The sequence below is a fragment of the Nerophis ophidion genome, linkage group LG03 (genome assembly GCF_033978795.1).
Source record: "Nerophis ophidion isolate RoL-2023_Sa linkage group LG03, RoL_Noph_v1.0, whole genome shotgun sequence".
NCBI classification, from domain to species: Eukaryota; Metazoa; Chordata; class Actinopteri; order Syngnathiformes; family Syngnathidae; genus Nerophis; species Nerophis ophidion.
The window spans coordinates 30,465,480-30,482,875 of NC_084613.1; the positions used below are offsets into that span (position 1 = coordinate 30,465,480).

The 17,396-nt window shown below is 41.0% G+C and overlaps 1 protein-coding gene across 4 annotated transcripts in view; it reads right to left on the reverse strand.

The window, feature by feature from the left end:
- LOC133549431 (FERM domain-containing protein 5) overlaps positions 1-17,396 on the reverse strand; it is a 198,797-nt gene that overhangs the window by 29,394 nt on the left and 152,007 nt on the right. For all 4 annotated transcript variants that reach the window (XM_061894819.1, XM_061894821.1, XM_061894820.1 and 1 more), the window contains 4 exons: positions 13,211-13,253; positions 7,950-8,028; positions 3,911-4,008; positions 492-615 (listed from right to left, as the gene is read on the reverse strand). In XM_061894819.1, coding sequence (XP_061750803.1) covers positions 492-615; positions 3,911-4,008; positions 7,950-8,028; positions 13,211-13,253 — 344 coding nt within the window. The remainder of the gene's footprint in view (positions 1-491; positions 616-3,910; positions 4,009-7,949; positions 8,029-13,210; positions 13,254-17,396) is intronic.

Consider the following 17,396-nt stretch of genomic DNA (forward strand, 5'->3'; position numbering starts at 1 on the left):
TAACATTTGTACATATATCGTATTTATAGAATATATTCAATACTGTTATTGTACTTTAAACACGATCATCATAATAATAATGTATGATACAATTAAACAACATTTACAAATTATTAAAGTACAACAAACTTCTGCTCTCAGTACACTATACTGTACAATAATAATTTTTGGTTCAAATGATTACCTCTCAAGTTTGTATTTAATTTTTGCACAACATTGGGTGCGTTCCTGATAAAGTGGTTGTTGTGTCTATTTGTGTGTGTGTGTGTGAGTGTGAGAGTGTGAGTGTGTGAGTGTGTGTGTGTGTGTGTGTGTGTGTGTGTGTGTGTGTCTTTAGCATTAAAACCACACTACATCATCTTCATCAAGTATGAATATTAAATATTGTGAGTGAATTGTTTAATCGTTGCTGTCACTCAACTACAATGCCAGTTAGTTAATGACATTCTGTATAGTTACTTATCCAGGAAGTACTCAACATGTCTTCTTACATCAGCTCTGTCTTGTGTATGTCTGAGATCCGGCGCTCCAGTTTCTCCGAATGTCTGGGGAAGAACTGGAATTTGGAGCTATAACCTTCGGGATGCTTGCCGGGGTCGTAATCGCCGATCTCAGCTAAAAAGGAAGGAAGGGTAAAGTTAAACACTGCTGCTTCATGCCACTGAGATGACCCCGATGATGCGGAATGGTCTTCCAACTACAGTCATGTTTAATTCATGAGCCCACCCCCCTCTGGGGAACAAGCCCACTAGCTTGCAACACTGCTTGCTATGATCTTATCAACACTGCAGGTTTGCTCGTGGAAGAGGACAGGCTAGATAAGCACTTCAAACATATTCAATGTTGCTTATGCTCTCATTTTTGGCTATATTTGGTATAACAGCGTCACGTATTTATCACGAATAATTTGTTCCAGGCTAGACTGTGGTCAACAACTTTCCGCAAAGTAGATTAAATACATTGAATTTTTTCATAGACAGAGCATTCCAAAAAACTGTTTACGATCTCCTAAACACTCATAGAGTCACCTCACTGGTAGCCTAGAGGATCTTCCAAGCGTCATCGCTGTGGCCTTCACTAGGCCAATACAACATGGTCACGACGGGGAAATACTTTATCACATCCTGAGTAACTTGTCTAAGTTACAACTGATTTTCGATATGCGAAACCATGGGCTTAAGTTGGTCTGTCTAAATTTGGTCAATTTGACAGTCACAGTTACCACAGTTGTCCCGTGTTTTAAGACACTGTGTTAGATAAGAGGTAGGGAAACAAACTAATAAAATTATATTAATGTTAAAGTACTGATAATGATATATATATATATATATATATTAGGGGTGTAGGAAAAATCGATTCGAATACGAATCGAATCGAATACGTTGTGCGATTCAGAATCGATTCTCATTTTTAAAAATCGATTTTTATTTATTTTTTTAATTTTTTTTTTTATCAATCCAACAAACCACTACACAGCAATACCATAAAAATGCAATCCAATTGCATTTCAGCATAGCAGTGATTAAAAATCCCTCATTAACATTTTCATTAGACATTTATAAAAAAAAAGAAAAAAGAACAATAGTGTCACAGTGGCTTACACTTGCATCGCATCTCATAAGCTTGACAACAGACTGTGTCCAATATTTTCACAAATATAAAATAAGTCATATTTTTGGTTCCATTAATAGTGAAAACAAATTTACATTATTTGCAATCAGTTGATAAAACATTGTCCTGTACAATTATAAAAGCTTTATTAGAAAAATCTACATGTCAGCAGACTGGGGTAGATCCTGCTGAAATCCTATGTATTGAATGAATACAGAATCGTTTTAAATTGGAAAAAAATAGTATTTGAATCAAGAATCGAATCGAATCGAAAAAAATCGATATATTATCAAATCGTGACCCCAAGAATCGTTATTTAATCGAATCGTGGGACACCCAAAGATTCATAGCCCTAATTAATATATATATATATATATATATATATATATATATATATCCATCCATCCATCCATTTTCTACCGCTTATTCCCTTTCGGGGTCGCGGGGGGCGCTGGCGCCTATCTCAGCTACAATCGGGCGGAAGGCGGGGTACACCCTGGACAAGTCGCCACCTCATCGCAGGGCCAACACAGATAGACAGACAACATTCACACTCACATTCACACACTAGGGCCAATTTAGTGTTGCCAATCAACCTATCCCCAGGTGCATGTCTTTGGAGGTGGGAGGAAGCCGGAGTACCCGGAGGGAACCCACGCATTCACGGGGAGAACATGCAAACTCCACACAGAAAGATCCCGAGCCTGGATTTGAACCCAGGACTGCAGGAACTTCGTATTGTGAGGCAGACGCACTAACCCCTCTGCCACCGTGAAGCCATATATATATATATATATATATATATATAAATATATATATATATACACACACATATATATACATAAACATATACATATATAAATGTATACATATTTGCATGTATATATATATATATATATATATATATATGTATATATATATGTATATGTATATATATGTATGTAGATATAATAAATAAAAATAATGAATAAAAAGCACATTATTTTATTATAAATTAATTTCTAAATATACATTAAATTGTGTAAAAAAATTATAATGATTCTCAAGTTTATATTGTATATGTACTTAAATAATATTAAAATAATTTATTTAGATTTATAATTGCAATACAATATATTTAAACAATGTTTTAAATATTACATTATTACGTACTATATTACCATGAATTAATGTTACTAATACTAAAATGAAAAACATTGAAAAAATAAGATGATGATGTTGTCATCACAACACCATTACCGCTCAGAGTTCATCTCAACTTAGCCTTGTCCACACAGCTGCTGATAGCAGTCTTGTTAGCACTTAGTGGCACACCATGTCTGTTACGTCTTGACTTTAGACATGGTTCACACCCAAGTCTAACCGAAAAGAGATGTGTTACTGATGAGGCAAGAGTTGAAGATTGAAGTTAAACTAAAAGTTGGTCAACATGATAGTCGAGGTGAATACAACGCCAGGATTAGTTGTCATTGTTCGGAAAAAGGATGCTACTAACAACGTTAGTTTTTCTACAACCGTATAATCTAATTAATTAATTTTGTGTTACCGATATGTTTGCTGTAACGTGGCAAGCTATTTTTGATGCGGACAAGACAGCTTTGGTATCGCAGCAAGTTCACTTCAGGAAGTAGCTCTCTCTCTGACACACGCACTACTACAGGGGAATAATGAATATTCAATCCATGATGATAATGCTAGAATACCTTGATTGTGGACAAGGAGAGACACAGCTATTGACGCAGGCTCAATCGCTTTATTAACTATCAGAAAAGAAAAAAAAAATCAACAAACCCTACAGTCAATAATCTCCTTCTAGTCTGCAGACTACCAATGCTGAGCTAAAACAGCTAATGAGAGTGCCCTCACTCACGTTACGTCACTTGTCAACCGACACACCCTGAATCTCTTCTGAAACATCTCTCAACTGCATACACCAGCCATATGATGATTAAAAAAAGTAACATATTAATTACTTTCCCAAGTAATTATGTTCATCCATTAAATAATAATTATGTTATTAATTCATAAGCTTTTTTGGTGCTGTAAGTGTAATGAATTACACTGTTAGCTGTTAGCATTGTTCACCCTTAACCCAGAAACGTGAATATTTTAATTGGTGGCAACAATATAATAATAGAAAATAAGCACATGTAAGACTTAATTTAGGTCCAAAATATTCGGAATATGAAAAAAAAAAAACTGCCGCCTGATGCCGCAATATTCGTGGCAAAGGACAACTGTAATGTGAAAATCCTTTAGGCTCACAAATCTTAATCGTATTTTTTTCTGTTTTAATGACCTTGAAGGATGTAGGCTGCTAGCAAGGCGGCATCCGAGGTTTTACACAGGAGTCGGCCGTGGTAGAGGTCTCTTTTGATCTGCAAGAAGACAAGATATCTGCAATGAAAAGGACAACAATCAAGTTAGTTCATCATATTCATGAATATTCATTAATATTTTCACCAAACCACAGCCCAGTATTAAAAATGGGTCAAGAGATGCCTCAATTCATAGCCAGGTGCTTTTTCAGTAAAAAAAAAACAACAAGACCTCAACTAACCCTCAGTACTTTGCACAGAATAGCAAAATAGCAGTAACTTTCTTTTACATCTAATACTTGCTCCATCCATCCATCCATCCATCCATCATCTTCCGCTTATCCGACATCGGGTCGCGGGGGCAACAGCCTAAGCAGGGAAACCCAGACTTCCCTCTCCCCAGCCACTTCGTCTAGCTCTTCCCGGGGGATCCCGAGGCGTTCCCAGGCCAACCGGGAGACATAGTCTTCCCAACGTGTTCTGGGTCTTCCCCGTGGCCTCCTACCGGTTGGACGTGCCCTAAACACCTCCCTGGGGAGGCGTTCGGGTGGCCTCCTGACCAGATGCCCGAACCACCTCATCTGGCTCCTCTCGATGTGAAGGAGCAGCGGCTTTACTTTGAGTTCCTCCCGGATGGCAGAGCTTCTCACCCTATCTCTAAGGGAGAGCCCCGCCACACGGTCTGCCAATCCAGAGGTACCGCCCCCGATGTCCACGCGATGCTGCAAAGTCTTGTCAACCAAGACAGCCCCACAGCATCCAGAGTCTTAAGGAACTCTGGGCGGATCTCGTCCACCCCTGGGGCCTTGCCACAGAGGAGCTTTTTAACTACCTCAGCGACCTCAGCCCCAGAAATAGGAGAGTCCACCACAGACTCCCCAGGCACTGCTTCCTCATAGGAAGACGTGTTGGTGGGATTGAGGAGGTTTTCGAAGTATTCCTTCCACCTATCCACAACATCCGCAGTTGAGGTCAGCAGAACACCATCCGCACCATACACGGTGTTGATAGTGCACTGCTTCCCCTTCCTGAGGCGGCGGACGGTGGTCCAGAATCGATTCGAAGCCATCCGGAAGTCGTTTTCCATGGCTTCCCCGAACTCCTCCCATGTCCGAGTTTTTGCCTCCGCGACCGCTGAAGCTGCACACCGCTTGGCCTGTTGGTACCTGTCCACTGCCTCCGGAGTCCTATGAGCCAAAAGAACCCGATAGGACTCCTTCTTCAGCTTGACGGCATCCCTCACCGCTGGTGTCCAACAAGGGGTTTTAGGATTGCCGCCCCGACAGGCACCAACTACCTTGCGGCCACAGCTCCGATCTTCCGCCTCGACAATAGAGGTGCGGAACATGTTCCAATCGGACTCAATGTCCAGCACCTCCCTCGTGACATGTTCAAAGTTCTTCCGGAGGTGGGAATTGAAACTTTGTCTGACAGGAGACTCTGCCAGACGTTCCCAGCAGACCCTCACAATGCGTTTGGGCCTCCCAGGTCTGTCCGGCATCCTCCCCCACCATCGCAGCCAACTCACCACCAGGTGGTGATCGGTAGAAAGCTCCGCTCCTCTCTTCACCCGAGTGTCCACAACATAAGGCCGCAAATCCGATGACACAACTACAAAGTCGATCATGGAACTGATGCCTGGGGTGTCCTGGTGCCAAGTGCACATATGGACACCCTTATGTTTGAACATGGTGTTCGTTATGGACAATCCGTGACGAGCACAAAAGTCCAATAACAAAACACCACTCGGGTTTAGATCCGGGCGACCATTCTTCCCAATCACGCCTCTCCAGGTTTCACTGTCGTTGCCAACGTGAGCGTTGAAGTCTCCCAGTAGGACAAGGGAATTACCCGGGGGAGCACTTTCCAGTACTCCCTCGAGTGTTCCCAAAAAGGGTGGGTACTCTGAACTGCCGTTTGGTGCATAAGCACAAACAACAGTCAGGACCCGTCCCCCCACCCGAAGGCGGAGGGAGGCTACCCTTTCGTCCACCGGGTTGAACTCCAACGTACAGGCTTTGAGCCGGGGGAAACAAGAATTGCCACCCCAGCCCGTCGCCTCTCACTGCCGGCAACGCCAGAGTGGAAGAGGGTCCAATCCCTCTCGAGAGAAGTGGTTTCAGAACCCTTGCTCTGCGTCGAAGTGAGTCCAACTATATCCAGCCGGAATTTCTCGACTTCGCGCACTAGCTCAGGCTCTTTCCCCCCCAGTGACGTGACGTTCCACGTCCCAAGAGCTAGCTTCTGTAGCCGAGGATCGGACCGCCAAGTGCCCTGCCTTCGGCTGCCGCCTAGCTCACATTGCACCCGACCTCTATGGCCCCTGCTTTGGGTGGTGAGCCCATTGGAGGGGTGACCCACGTTGCCTCTTCGGGCTGTGCCCGGCCGGGCCCCATGGGAACAGGCCCGGCCACCAGGCGCTCGCCATCGTGCCCCACCTCCGGGCCTGGCTCCAGAGGGGGGCCCCGGTGACCCGCGTCCGGGCGAGGGAAATCTGGGTCCATGCTTTTTCTTCTTCATAAAGGTCTTCGAGCTGCTCTTTGTCTGATCCCTCACCTAGAACCTGTTTGCCTTGGGAGACCCTACCAGGGGGCTTTATGCACCCGGACAACATAGCTCCTAGGATCATTGGGACACGCAAACTCCTCTACCACGATAAGGTTGCAGCTCAGAGAGATACTTGCTCATTAAGAATTAAAAAATTGTTGATTATTTCATATCGACCCATTTGTACAAATATAAACTATAGTATAATATTTTAAGTCTACTGTATATATATATATATATATATATATATATATATATATATATATATATATATATATATATATATATATACCTGTACCCTGATTGGGGCCTGTTTGTAGCATTGGACATGTTTGTTAGCCCCAACTGACAATTTAGAATTATTGTTGTAATGCTTTTTACGTTCTAATAATTATTACATTACTTAGGGCTGGGATGTTCAAATTCTGTGCATTTATGTAAACTGTGTATACACAGCTAAGTGATGTATATTTAACAGCCCTGTTTCAGGCTTGTACCTATATTCTATTGCATTGTGGTCACTTTAGTTGATTTATAATGATTGTATTTGTTTGAATCGGAAACCACACAAAAACGCAAACGAACAACTCATGCATGTCTTCAATATTAAATTGAATCTGCAAATCTGGACTTTGACAATCTATTATTTCTCCTGCACTCTCCTGAACGAATAATTGCTGTCCTGACCCTACACCCTGAAGTGATTTCTAATCCATATTTAACCAGTCATAGTCGTCACTACACAAGACATCGTCGAAAGTTTATTGAAATAATAAAAGGAACTCACAAACCTGGCCCTGCGATGAGGTGGCGACTTGTCCAGGGTGTACCCTGCCTTCCGCCCGATTGTAGCTGAGATAGGCGCCAGCGCCCCCCGCAACCCCGAAAGGGAATAAGCGGTAGAAAATGGATGGATGGATGGACTCACAGACCTGCTCGACGTTACGTCCTTATTTGGTGGTCAGAGGAACCCGGACAGTGTGAGTCCGTCACAATATCTAAAAATATCTATTTCTTAAATTTGGTGGGTGTGAGTTGAATACCAGTGCGATCCGATACCGAACGATCGGCATACCCCTACTTGTAATGCAAAGCTAGCGTTGCTGCCACGTTTCATTTAGTCTTAGCAGGGAAAGCTTTTTACCCACAAGTCTTTTTTGTAAACCGTGTAATATTTATTTATCATGTTTCAGAAGTGCTACCACCTTTTGAATTATTCAAAAATGCATAAATCATGTTTATTATTTAGAAACAAGCTTTTAGAGAGCGTGCATAGTGAACAACAAGTCGTCAGGACAGTGTGGACAATAGAAAGCGAGTGGTTTCCCCTTGCTCATCTTGGCAATTCATGCCTAAATATTGCAACCACAACAATAAACAGAATATAAGAACATCTCACTCGCAGTGTCAACGAGTTATCATTCCAAATCTTGTATGGTACACTTCATGTTAAAAGGCTTTTAAAAGTTTTACCTTGTGATTTCCTCCTTGAGCGCAGCGGGATCAGGAGGGTAGAACTTGACTCGCAGACACATGGTGAACGGAGGCTGAGCTGGAGGAAAGAAGCGCTTTTAGAAATAGTTCGGAAAACTTTAAACGATGATGAAATAAACATAAGTAAATGCGTTACGGTTCACACACAAGTTTAACTTCCTCGCCATATAGTCATGCATCACTAGAGTGCAGCCAAGTCTTTAATGAACGGCAAACACTCCCCACGCAGAAATGATCCACAACGATAAACACCATAAAACAAGAGAAACATGCGGAAAATTGAAAAGGCTGCAGTCAAAAACTCCATAGACACACGAATAAACGGCAAAAGAGACAGGTTGCAAGTTCACAGAACGCAGCAAAAGTTTGCCAGGCTACTTGGATGCCACACTTGAAGGATAGCCGTCTTCTAGACTAAATATTTTACAATCCATTTTTTCGTACAAATGTTTAAGAATCCCATCAACTTTCTTCTGAAAACCTCACTCATTGTCTTTTAAAATGGATATCCCTCGGGTCTGGTGGCCATAGCTTCCTTAACTTCCTGGCTCGTGACTAACGCTGGTAGTCTAACTTCCTAACTTCCCAAGGGTCTAACTTAGCCTAGCTAAATTCTTAGTCGCCTGGCTAACATCCCAGTAGCTTGGATAACTTCCTCGCAGCTAAAATTAGCGAGGCTAACTACTGGGTAGAATAGGTTTGCCAGAATAAACCCTTGGTTGCCCAAGTTAGCGAGGATAACGTCCTAGTAGCCTATGTTGGCCAGGCTAACTTTCTAACTTTACAGTGGCCTAAGTTAGCCTGGCTTTGTAGCCGAGTCAACTTCCTGGTATCCTGGTTAACTTTATGGTTGCATGGCGAATAGCTAACTTCCTGGTAGCCTAGCTGCTGGCTACTACATTAGCCACAGTAACGTACTTTAACATTGAAACTTTTATTAGTAGATTGCACAGTACAGTACATATTGAAATGAAGTGAAGTGAATTATATTTATATAGCGCTTTTTCTCTAGTGACTCAAAGCACTTTACATAGTGAAACCCAATATCTAATTTTTACATTTAAACCAGTGTGGGTGGCACTGGGAGCAGGTGGGAAAAGTGTCTTGCCCAAGGACACAACGGCAGTGACTAAGATGGCGGAAGCGGGGATAAAACCTGCAACCCTCAAGTTGCTGGCACGGCCGCTCTACCAACCGTTCACGTTAATCAATTCATGGTAAAATTCTGGTAGCCATGTATTAATTAACGTGGACCCAGACTTAAACAAGTTGAAAAACTTACTGGGGTGTTACCATTTAGTGGTCAATTGTACGGAATATGTACTGTACTGTGCAATGTACTAATACAAGTTTCAATCAAAGCCTAATTTAGGCAGGCTAATTAATCTCTTGTATCTTAAAGGACCAGTAGAATGGAAAAACAAGTTGCCTCTTTATTGAAGTTTTTATAATATATATCTGAATGTATAACACCAAAATACTTTTGCGAGTAAATAGATATGTAAAATAACATCAATCTCACAGAGATTCCCTAGCCATTTTGAGAGATAACGACCGAGCCAGTCACATGATCCGTGATGTAGAGAAGATAATCACAGAACCTTTCCCCATCAACAACAATGCTAATCATGCAGACTTTGTGACAGCCAACAACGATTACTGTGGGTAAAAATATGATCCAGAACCTTATATTTTTGATAGTGAATTTAAGCAGGGTGGGCTACAAGTTTTTGAAGCTGTGTGCGAAACAGATCCATCTTTAGTGAGAAATTGTAGCATCATGGAGCAGTATTGCTAAGTGCTAAACAAGAAATACAAACTGTGAACTTTATAAAACGATCGCTTACTGTACAGTGTCTGCTCTCACTGCGATGACGACTGATAGGTTGTTCATATCTTCCAGTTTAGATGAAAAATTAATAATAATCTACACAAAGTGTTAAAAGAAAAAGTTGCTGCCTAAAGACACCGTCTTGGGTTGTGTGTCTTGGTCTCTATCTACGGGTAAAAAAATAATGTCACGGATGAACAACTTCTAGATTTAGAGCTCAATCCCACTATTATCCAGATGAGAGGCATGATTTAGAATCTATAATAACTTTGACGAGCCCAGATGTGATGATGTGGGAGCAGCAGGACATTGCTGCCGGCTCACAGTACAGCAGCAGGGGGCTACTTAGATGCCGCTAAAAAAATTGTTTGTCTACGTTAGTGCTTATAATAACAACGTCGCTAATATTTGGTTAGTATTCAGGTCACAATATGTATTAAGAGTATTGTTAGAATAGAGAGCCCCCATTGACTCGATTGTTAGTGAAGTGAAGTGAATTATATTTATATAGCGCTTTTTCTCTAGTGAATCAAAGCGCTTTACATAGTGAAACCCAATATCTAATTTTTACATTTAAACCAGTGTGGGTGGCACTGAGAACAGGTGGGTAAAGTGTCTTGCCCAAAGACACAACGGCAGGGACTAGGATGGCGGAAGCGGGGATCGAACCTGCAACCCTCAAGTTGCTGGCACGGCCGCTCTACCAACCGAGCTATACCGCCCCCTCCTAGTGGACTTTTTATTTATTTTTGTACAGCTTAGAATGGATAAAAACTGAAAAAAACATGTTCATGTCTAGCATTGGGATTTTAAATTATGGCCATCACATATTTCCAGTATGACTAATCTGCTGATACGGTCATCGCAGAAGCGTCTTGTCGTCATCTGACCCCGTCTACGAAAGTTGCAGAAGACATTCAGAGCGGAATATTCAAAATGGCCGTATGAATTTGTGGCATTTTTATAATGTATAGACAGTATTTTCACATACTTTGCAGATTGGAAATATAATTGGATAAGGTTAAATGGATACAATGAATCACAATTAAGAATATAAAGTCAACTTGTTTTTCTATTCTACTGGTCCTTTAAATTACTCAGGCTAACTTTCTGGCAACCTATGTTAGCTAACCTTAATGATAGCTTAAATTTTCCAGGTTAACTTCCAAAATTCCTGAAATCCTAAATTAGCCTGGCTAATTTCCCAGTAGCTTTGATAACTTTCTGTTAGCATGGCTACTGGCTAACTTCCTGGTACCCAGGCTGCTGGCTAACTTAGTTATCCAGGCTTATTTCCTTATAGCCTGAGTTAGCAAAGCTAACTTTCTAGTATCTTAAGTTAGCCTAGCTAAGTTCCGGGTACCACAGCTATTTTACTGGTAGTCTAAGTTAGTCAGGCTAACTTCCTGGTAGCCTATGTTAGTCAACTTGCTAACCTCATGATAGCCTAATAGTCAGGTTAACTTCCTAAATTCCCAATATCCTAAATTAGCCTGGCTAACTTCCCAGTAGCTTAGCTTTGATAACCTTCTGTTAGCATGGCTACTGGCTAACTTTCTGGTGCTGTCACGCCAAATTTCTTCTCCTTACAACCCCCCCCCCCAACCCCCATTTACTTCCGGGGACATGATTAATACAGACGTTTTGTTAACGCTGTATTATAAAAATACAGACGTTTTGTTAACGCTATATTATAAAAAATGTAATAAACAATTTACAAACACAAGCTATGGGATGACATAAGAGGAAACGTGACCCCGGAAGTAAATGCGTCATCCCATAGCTTGTGTTTGTAAATTGTTTTTGAATTGTTGTTATAAGATAGCGTTAACAAAACGTCTGTAGTTTTTTAATATAGCGTTATATTTTTATAATATAGCGTTAACAAAACGTCTGTATTAATCATGACCCCGGAAGTAAATGGGGGGGGGAGGTTTTTGTTGGGGGGAAGAAATTTGGCTTGACAGTACCAGGCTGCTGGCTAACTTAGTTATCCAGGCTTACTTCCTTGTAGCCTCAGTTAGCAAGGCTAACTTTCTGGTAGCCTAAGTTAGCCTAGCTAACTTCCGGGTAGCACGGCTATTTTACTGGTAGTCTAAGTTAGTCAGGCTAACTTCCTGATAACCTATGTTAGTCAACTTGCTAACCTCATGATAGCCTAATAGCCATTTTAACTTCCTAAATTCCCAAACTCCTAAATTAGCCTGGCTAACTTTCCAGTAGCTTAGCTTTGATAACCTTCTGTTAGCATGGCTACTGGCTAACTTCCTGGTACCCAGGCTGCTTACCATGAATTGATTAACGTGGACCCCGACTTAAACAAGTTGAAAAATTTATTCGGGTGTTACTATTTAGTGGTCACTTATACGGAATATGTACTGAACTGTGTAATCTACTAATAAAAGTCTCAATTAATCAATCAATGGTGGCTAACTTAGTTATCCAGGCTAAAATTCCTTTTTGTAGCCTGAGTTAGCAAGGCTAACTTCCTAGCAGCATAAGTTAGCCTAACTAACTTCCGGGTAGCACGGCTATTTTACTGGTAGTCTAAGTTAGTCAGGCTAACTTCCTGGTAGCCTATGTTAGTCAACTTGCTAACCTCATCATAGCCTAAAATAGCCAGGTTACCTTCGTAAATACCCAATATCCTAAATTAGCCTGCCTAACATCTTGGTAGCTTAGCTAACTTCCTGGTAGCCTGGCTAACCTTCTGATAGCGGGATTACTGGCTAATAACTTCCTAGGAGCCTGGCTGCTAACTTCAAGGTAGCCTAAGTTAGTCAGGCTAACTTCCTGGTAGCCTACGTTAGCCGGGCTAACCTCAAGACAGCCTGAAAAAGCCAGGTTAACTTCCTAATTTCCCAATATCCTAAATTAGCCTGGCTAACATCTTGGTAGCCTAGCTAACTTCCTGGTAACTTGGCTAGCTTTCTGTAAGCAGCGCTACAGGCTAAAAACTTCATGTTAGCCTGGCTGCTAACTTCCAGGTAGCCTAAGTTTTCCAAGCTAACTTCGATGTAGCCTGGCTAATGTACTGTCAGCCTAAGTTAGCCAGGTTAAATTCCCAACTTCCTAGTAGCCAAAGTTGCCTAAATTCCTGGTAGTCTGGCTAACCTGAGCTTATTCGTTCAAGTTGCAGCTTAGCTCTCGTGTAGTGTTTTTGGCATTTACAGCACTTTGCTTTTGCATTCATTTTTTTATTTCTTAAAAAAAAAAAAAATCATTAAAAAAATAAGCACTTTTATGTTTGCTTTTCGTTCCTTTACTTTACACAACCCATCCATACCTCATAAACCAAAAATGTTGAACTTTGCCTCTTGATGAATAAATGCGGTTGAATTTTCAAAAAGCTAACGAATTGCTGATTATAATTTAATTGAAAGAATATGCACTAAGATGCCATACTTACATTTCATCTGCTTAGCAATGGAGCGTGTTAACTCCAACCAGTGCTGCATTGGAAGGAGAGTAGACAGATTAGTAACATCATTCAGCTGACACTTTAAAGGCAAGGTGTCGCTCGTGACAGCTCGCCCACATGGGTGGAACACCTGTTTATGTCACAGCGAAATAATGCGTAACTGCAACACAATATGCCACACACACAATCAATCTGTTTCCAGTCTTCCCATCAAACCGAACTGAACCACGCCAGGCACCCGACGAGTCCTGAGAAGGGGTTAATATTTCATGAATGAAGCGCCGCTCGTGACCAAAGCAAACGACAAGTCGCGTTCTCTGTTCGCTCGGTTGCATTCTCTTCAATCAAATCCATATTTAAACCATAGTAGCGCACTCTGCCATGTCATTCATATGGAGTGCACATATGCTTCAGAATTGTTGTATAACGACACATATTGCGTATCCGCATCATTGCGAGGGCTGTTAGTTTCATCAAGTGAAGGCCTGTGAAAATATGTTCACAATCAAACAGAAGAAAAATACAATTAAAAAAAAAAAAAAAACTGTACAAGACAAGCTAACACTGACGCCACCTACAGAATTTAGAGCAGGGGTAGGGAACCTATGGCTCTAGAGCCAGATGGGGCTCTTTTGATGACTGCACCTGGCTCTGAGATAAATCGTAGCTGACATTGCTTAACATGTTAAGTAATGAATAATTCCGCTGATAATCAGTGTCAAAAATAACGTTCAAAATATAAGACATTCTCATGCATTTTAATCCATCCATCCGGTTTCTACCGCACCTGTTCAAGAGGTCGCATAAATGGTAAGAAGTATTTTATTTATTGTTGGTTAGCTTCAGAACAACAATGTTATTAAAAAGAATAAGAGACTTGTACTCTAAAAATGTTGGTCTTACTTAAAAATGCACACATTTAGTTGTATTCAGTCTTAAAGGGGAACATTAACACCAGTCCTATGTAAGCGTCAATATATACCTTGATGTTGCAGAAAAAAGACCATATATTTTTCTAACCTATTTCCGAACTCTAAATGGGTGAATTTTGGCGCAGTAAACGTCTTTGTATTTATCACTCTCGGAGCGATGACGTCAGAACGTGACGTCACCTAGGTAGTCAATCAGCCATTTGGTCAAACATTCTATACACATCGAGTATAATCAGCTCTGTCCCCTTTAAAAAATATTATATGTCTCTCACGGAAATACTTTTTAAGATATTTGGCTTGTATGGCTCTCTCAGCCAAAAAGGTTCCCGACCCCTGATTTAGAGCAGGGGCGTCGCCAGACATATTTCTCTGGGGCACGTGCCGCACTGTTGATCTGCAGTGCCCCAGTAAAAATTTCACCAATAAAAAAAAAATGCTTCAGAGTTTTAAGTCTACATAACATAGACAACAGCGCACATTCTACTGAGTATGGTAGTTGATTGCTACTGTATTCACTCCACTAACAATGAGCACATGGCTAATTAATATGGTAATTTATTCACGTGTGGATCGAGACTTCGGTTGAGAGAGAGAGAGACAGAGAGAGAGAGAGAGCGAGAGAGAGAGAGAGAGAGAGAGAGAGAGAGGGGCTGCGAATCACTGCGTGAGGCAGGTAACGTTAGCCAAAACAATTTGTTAATTACATTATTTTGATTTTGATTTGACTCAAACTGTAACTCCTAGATGGATTTAAGAAAGTTATTCGCCCGCAGTAAGAAGCAGCAGGAAGGAATGAGAGCTGTAAGTGAAGTCCTAGCTAGCTAGGCAACATCATTGTCTTAAGTTGATGCTAAGTTAGCTAACGTTATTCCTTGTATCAAGACAAACATATTCATTTGCTGTACGAGCTGTCAGGGAATTTCCAATGAACAGGAAACATAATCTTGGTTATTGTCTGCTGGTTCTGCATCAATGATGATTTGGAGTACGCATGTGTGAGTTGAGTGCTTCTCAAATGGTTTATCTTCAGGAAGAAAAACATTTTTCCATATCATCAAGTCGTGAGCCAATTTTTAAATCATTCAAGTTTATTTCACAGAAAAATAGCACAGAAGACTTGTCTTGTTAATCGGTGCGACTTTGACTAAAATAATCTTGTTTTGTCACCAGAAAAATGGCTACAGCTAAAGCATCTGGTTTTGTTTGCAGAACAAATAGTAACATTTCTGTATTTGTTTTCAGAAAGATGGCTAAAAATATCGGGTTTTGTTGCCCCATTTAGATTTTTTTTTAAATATATTTCCATGTCTGTCCTGAGTCCTCCTCCAACTTGTTAGTCGGTTTGCCTTTTGCTAAAATACTCACTAATAGTCACTAGAAAAAAGGCTAAAATAATCTGGTTTTGTTGCAACAATTTGATTTTTTTCTCCCTAAACTTTTTTTTTTCATGCACACATCTGACTGCGACTCACTGAAAATGACACACAATCCACTTTTATGTCACAACTCAGCAGTTGGGAACCACTGGTCAACTGTATAACAGTTACTGTAATATTTCCATGTCCGTCCAGAGTGATTGACCACTTTGCAAAAATGAAAACGAGACGTCACAGTTTACTTCTCAGAAAACTATTCCCTAAACAGACACACAACAGTTGTTCATTTATTCTACTACTGTGGCTTGATTGTTTTGTGTATATTTTATAGTTTTGTGTATCTGAAATAAGATTAGCCACATTGCCATAAATGGAAATTAAATAATATAAAAGAACCCAGCGATGTAGGGGTGCTTTATTTTTTGTTTTTCTTTTGTAGATGTTAAATTTGCAGATGATTACTGCAATGTATATTTCAAAAAGATTCATTGCTCTTCCTTTTTGCTTTTACCAGTAGCAGTTTAGAAGTCTGGAGTAAAAAAGTGCACAAGTAGGTCAAATGCATTAGTTAATTTCAGGTGGTTAATCAAAGATCCATACAACATAATCTGATAAGATTTCATAGTTTAAAGCCCTATTTATGTATTTTTTATGATAAATAAGTGCTAAAAATGTTTTTGCTTGCGCGCTTTGCACGCTCACATGAATTATTTGTGCCCCAGGTGTGCCCCAGTACAGTATTAGGTCTAGTGACGCCCCTGATTTAGAGTATCCTCAAAAATTCTATCTGGCTCTCAACAAATGTGGATGCATTCCCCGCCTGCTCTTTATCTCTCCTGCTTTGCTTCTTTGTCTTCTCTTAACTTTCTAAGAGCCGCTCTTTGCACTGTTCTCTGAAATCTAAAACATGGAATTGATGGACCTGTCTCTCGACTCAATTGACAATATTTTCTTGACGAGAAACTCAAGTTCGGGGGAACCTGCCTGTCTTGACAGGACGTTTGCTACGAAGCACATGATGGACTCTTTGGGGGAAGTGCGAGTTCTGGGCCTGGCGGTTCTTTCTGAAGATATCCATTTGGAACTGTGATAACAGGTCATCTGCTGATTGGATTGAGCGTTTCCGTGGTCTATCAACAAGTTGGTAAGACTATGGCAGCCGTTCAAGGAGCCAGAGGATGCCCATGATGATGGATGGGTTGGGCAAAGCTGTAGGCACTCAGACTTTGGTGGTTTCGGAATTGAATTGCAATTCAAAAAACATATCCAGGGTTTCAAGGTCCTAAATAGTCCTGAGTTCAATCCCGGGCTCGGGACTTTTTTGTGTGGAGTTTGCATGTTCTCCCCGTGACTGCGTGGGTTCCCACCTCCAAAGACATGCACCTGGGGATAGGTTGATTGGCAACACTAAAATTGGCCCTAGTGTGTGAATGTGAGTGTGAATGTTGTCTGTCTATCTGTGTTGGCCCTGCGATGAGGTGGCGACTTGTCCAGGGTGTACGCCACCTTCTGCCCGAGTAAAGCTGAGATAGGCTCCAGCACCCCCCGCGACCCCTAAAGGGACAAGCGGTAGGAAATGGTTGGATGGATAGAACCAGGGTTTCCCCTAGACTGCCAAAATAACTGTGGCAGTGGGGGTGTGGTTATTGGCGTGATCACCAAGACGTCATCAAATAATAAAAAAACATTTTTATGATATTATTCTTTCTAAAAAAATGCATGCATACATTGAGGGATATCAAATGAATTTAAAAAAAAATCTGATTAATCATACTCTAAACCTGTGATTAATCATGGATTATTATTTGCTTGAATAAATACAATGTGCTGAAGAAAATACCCTAATATTTGGGTACAAATGCAATT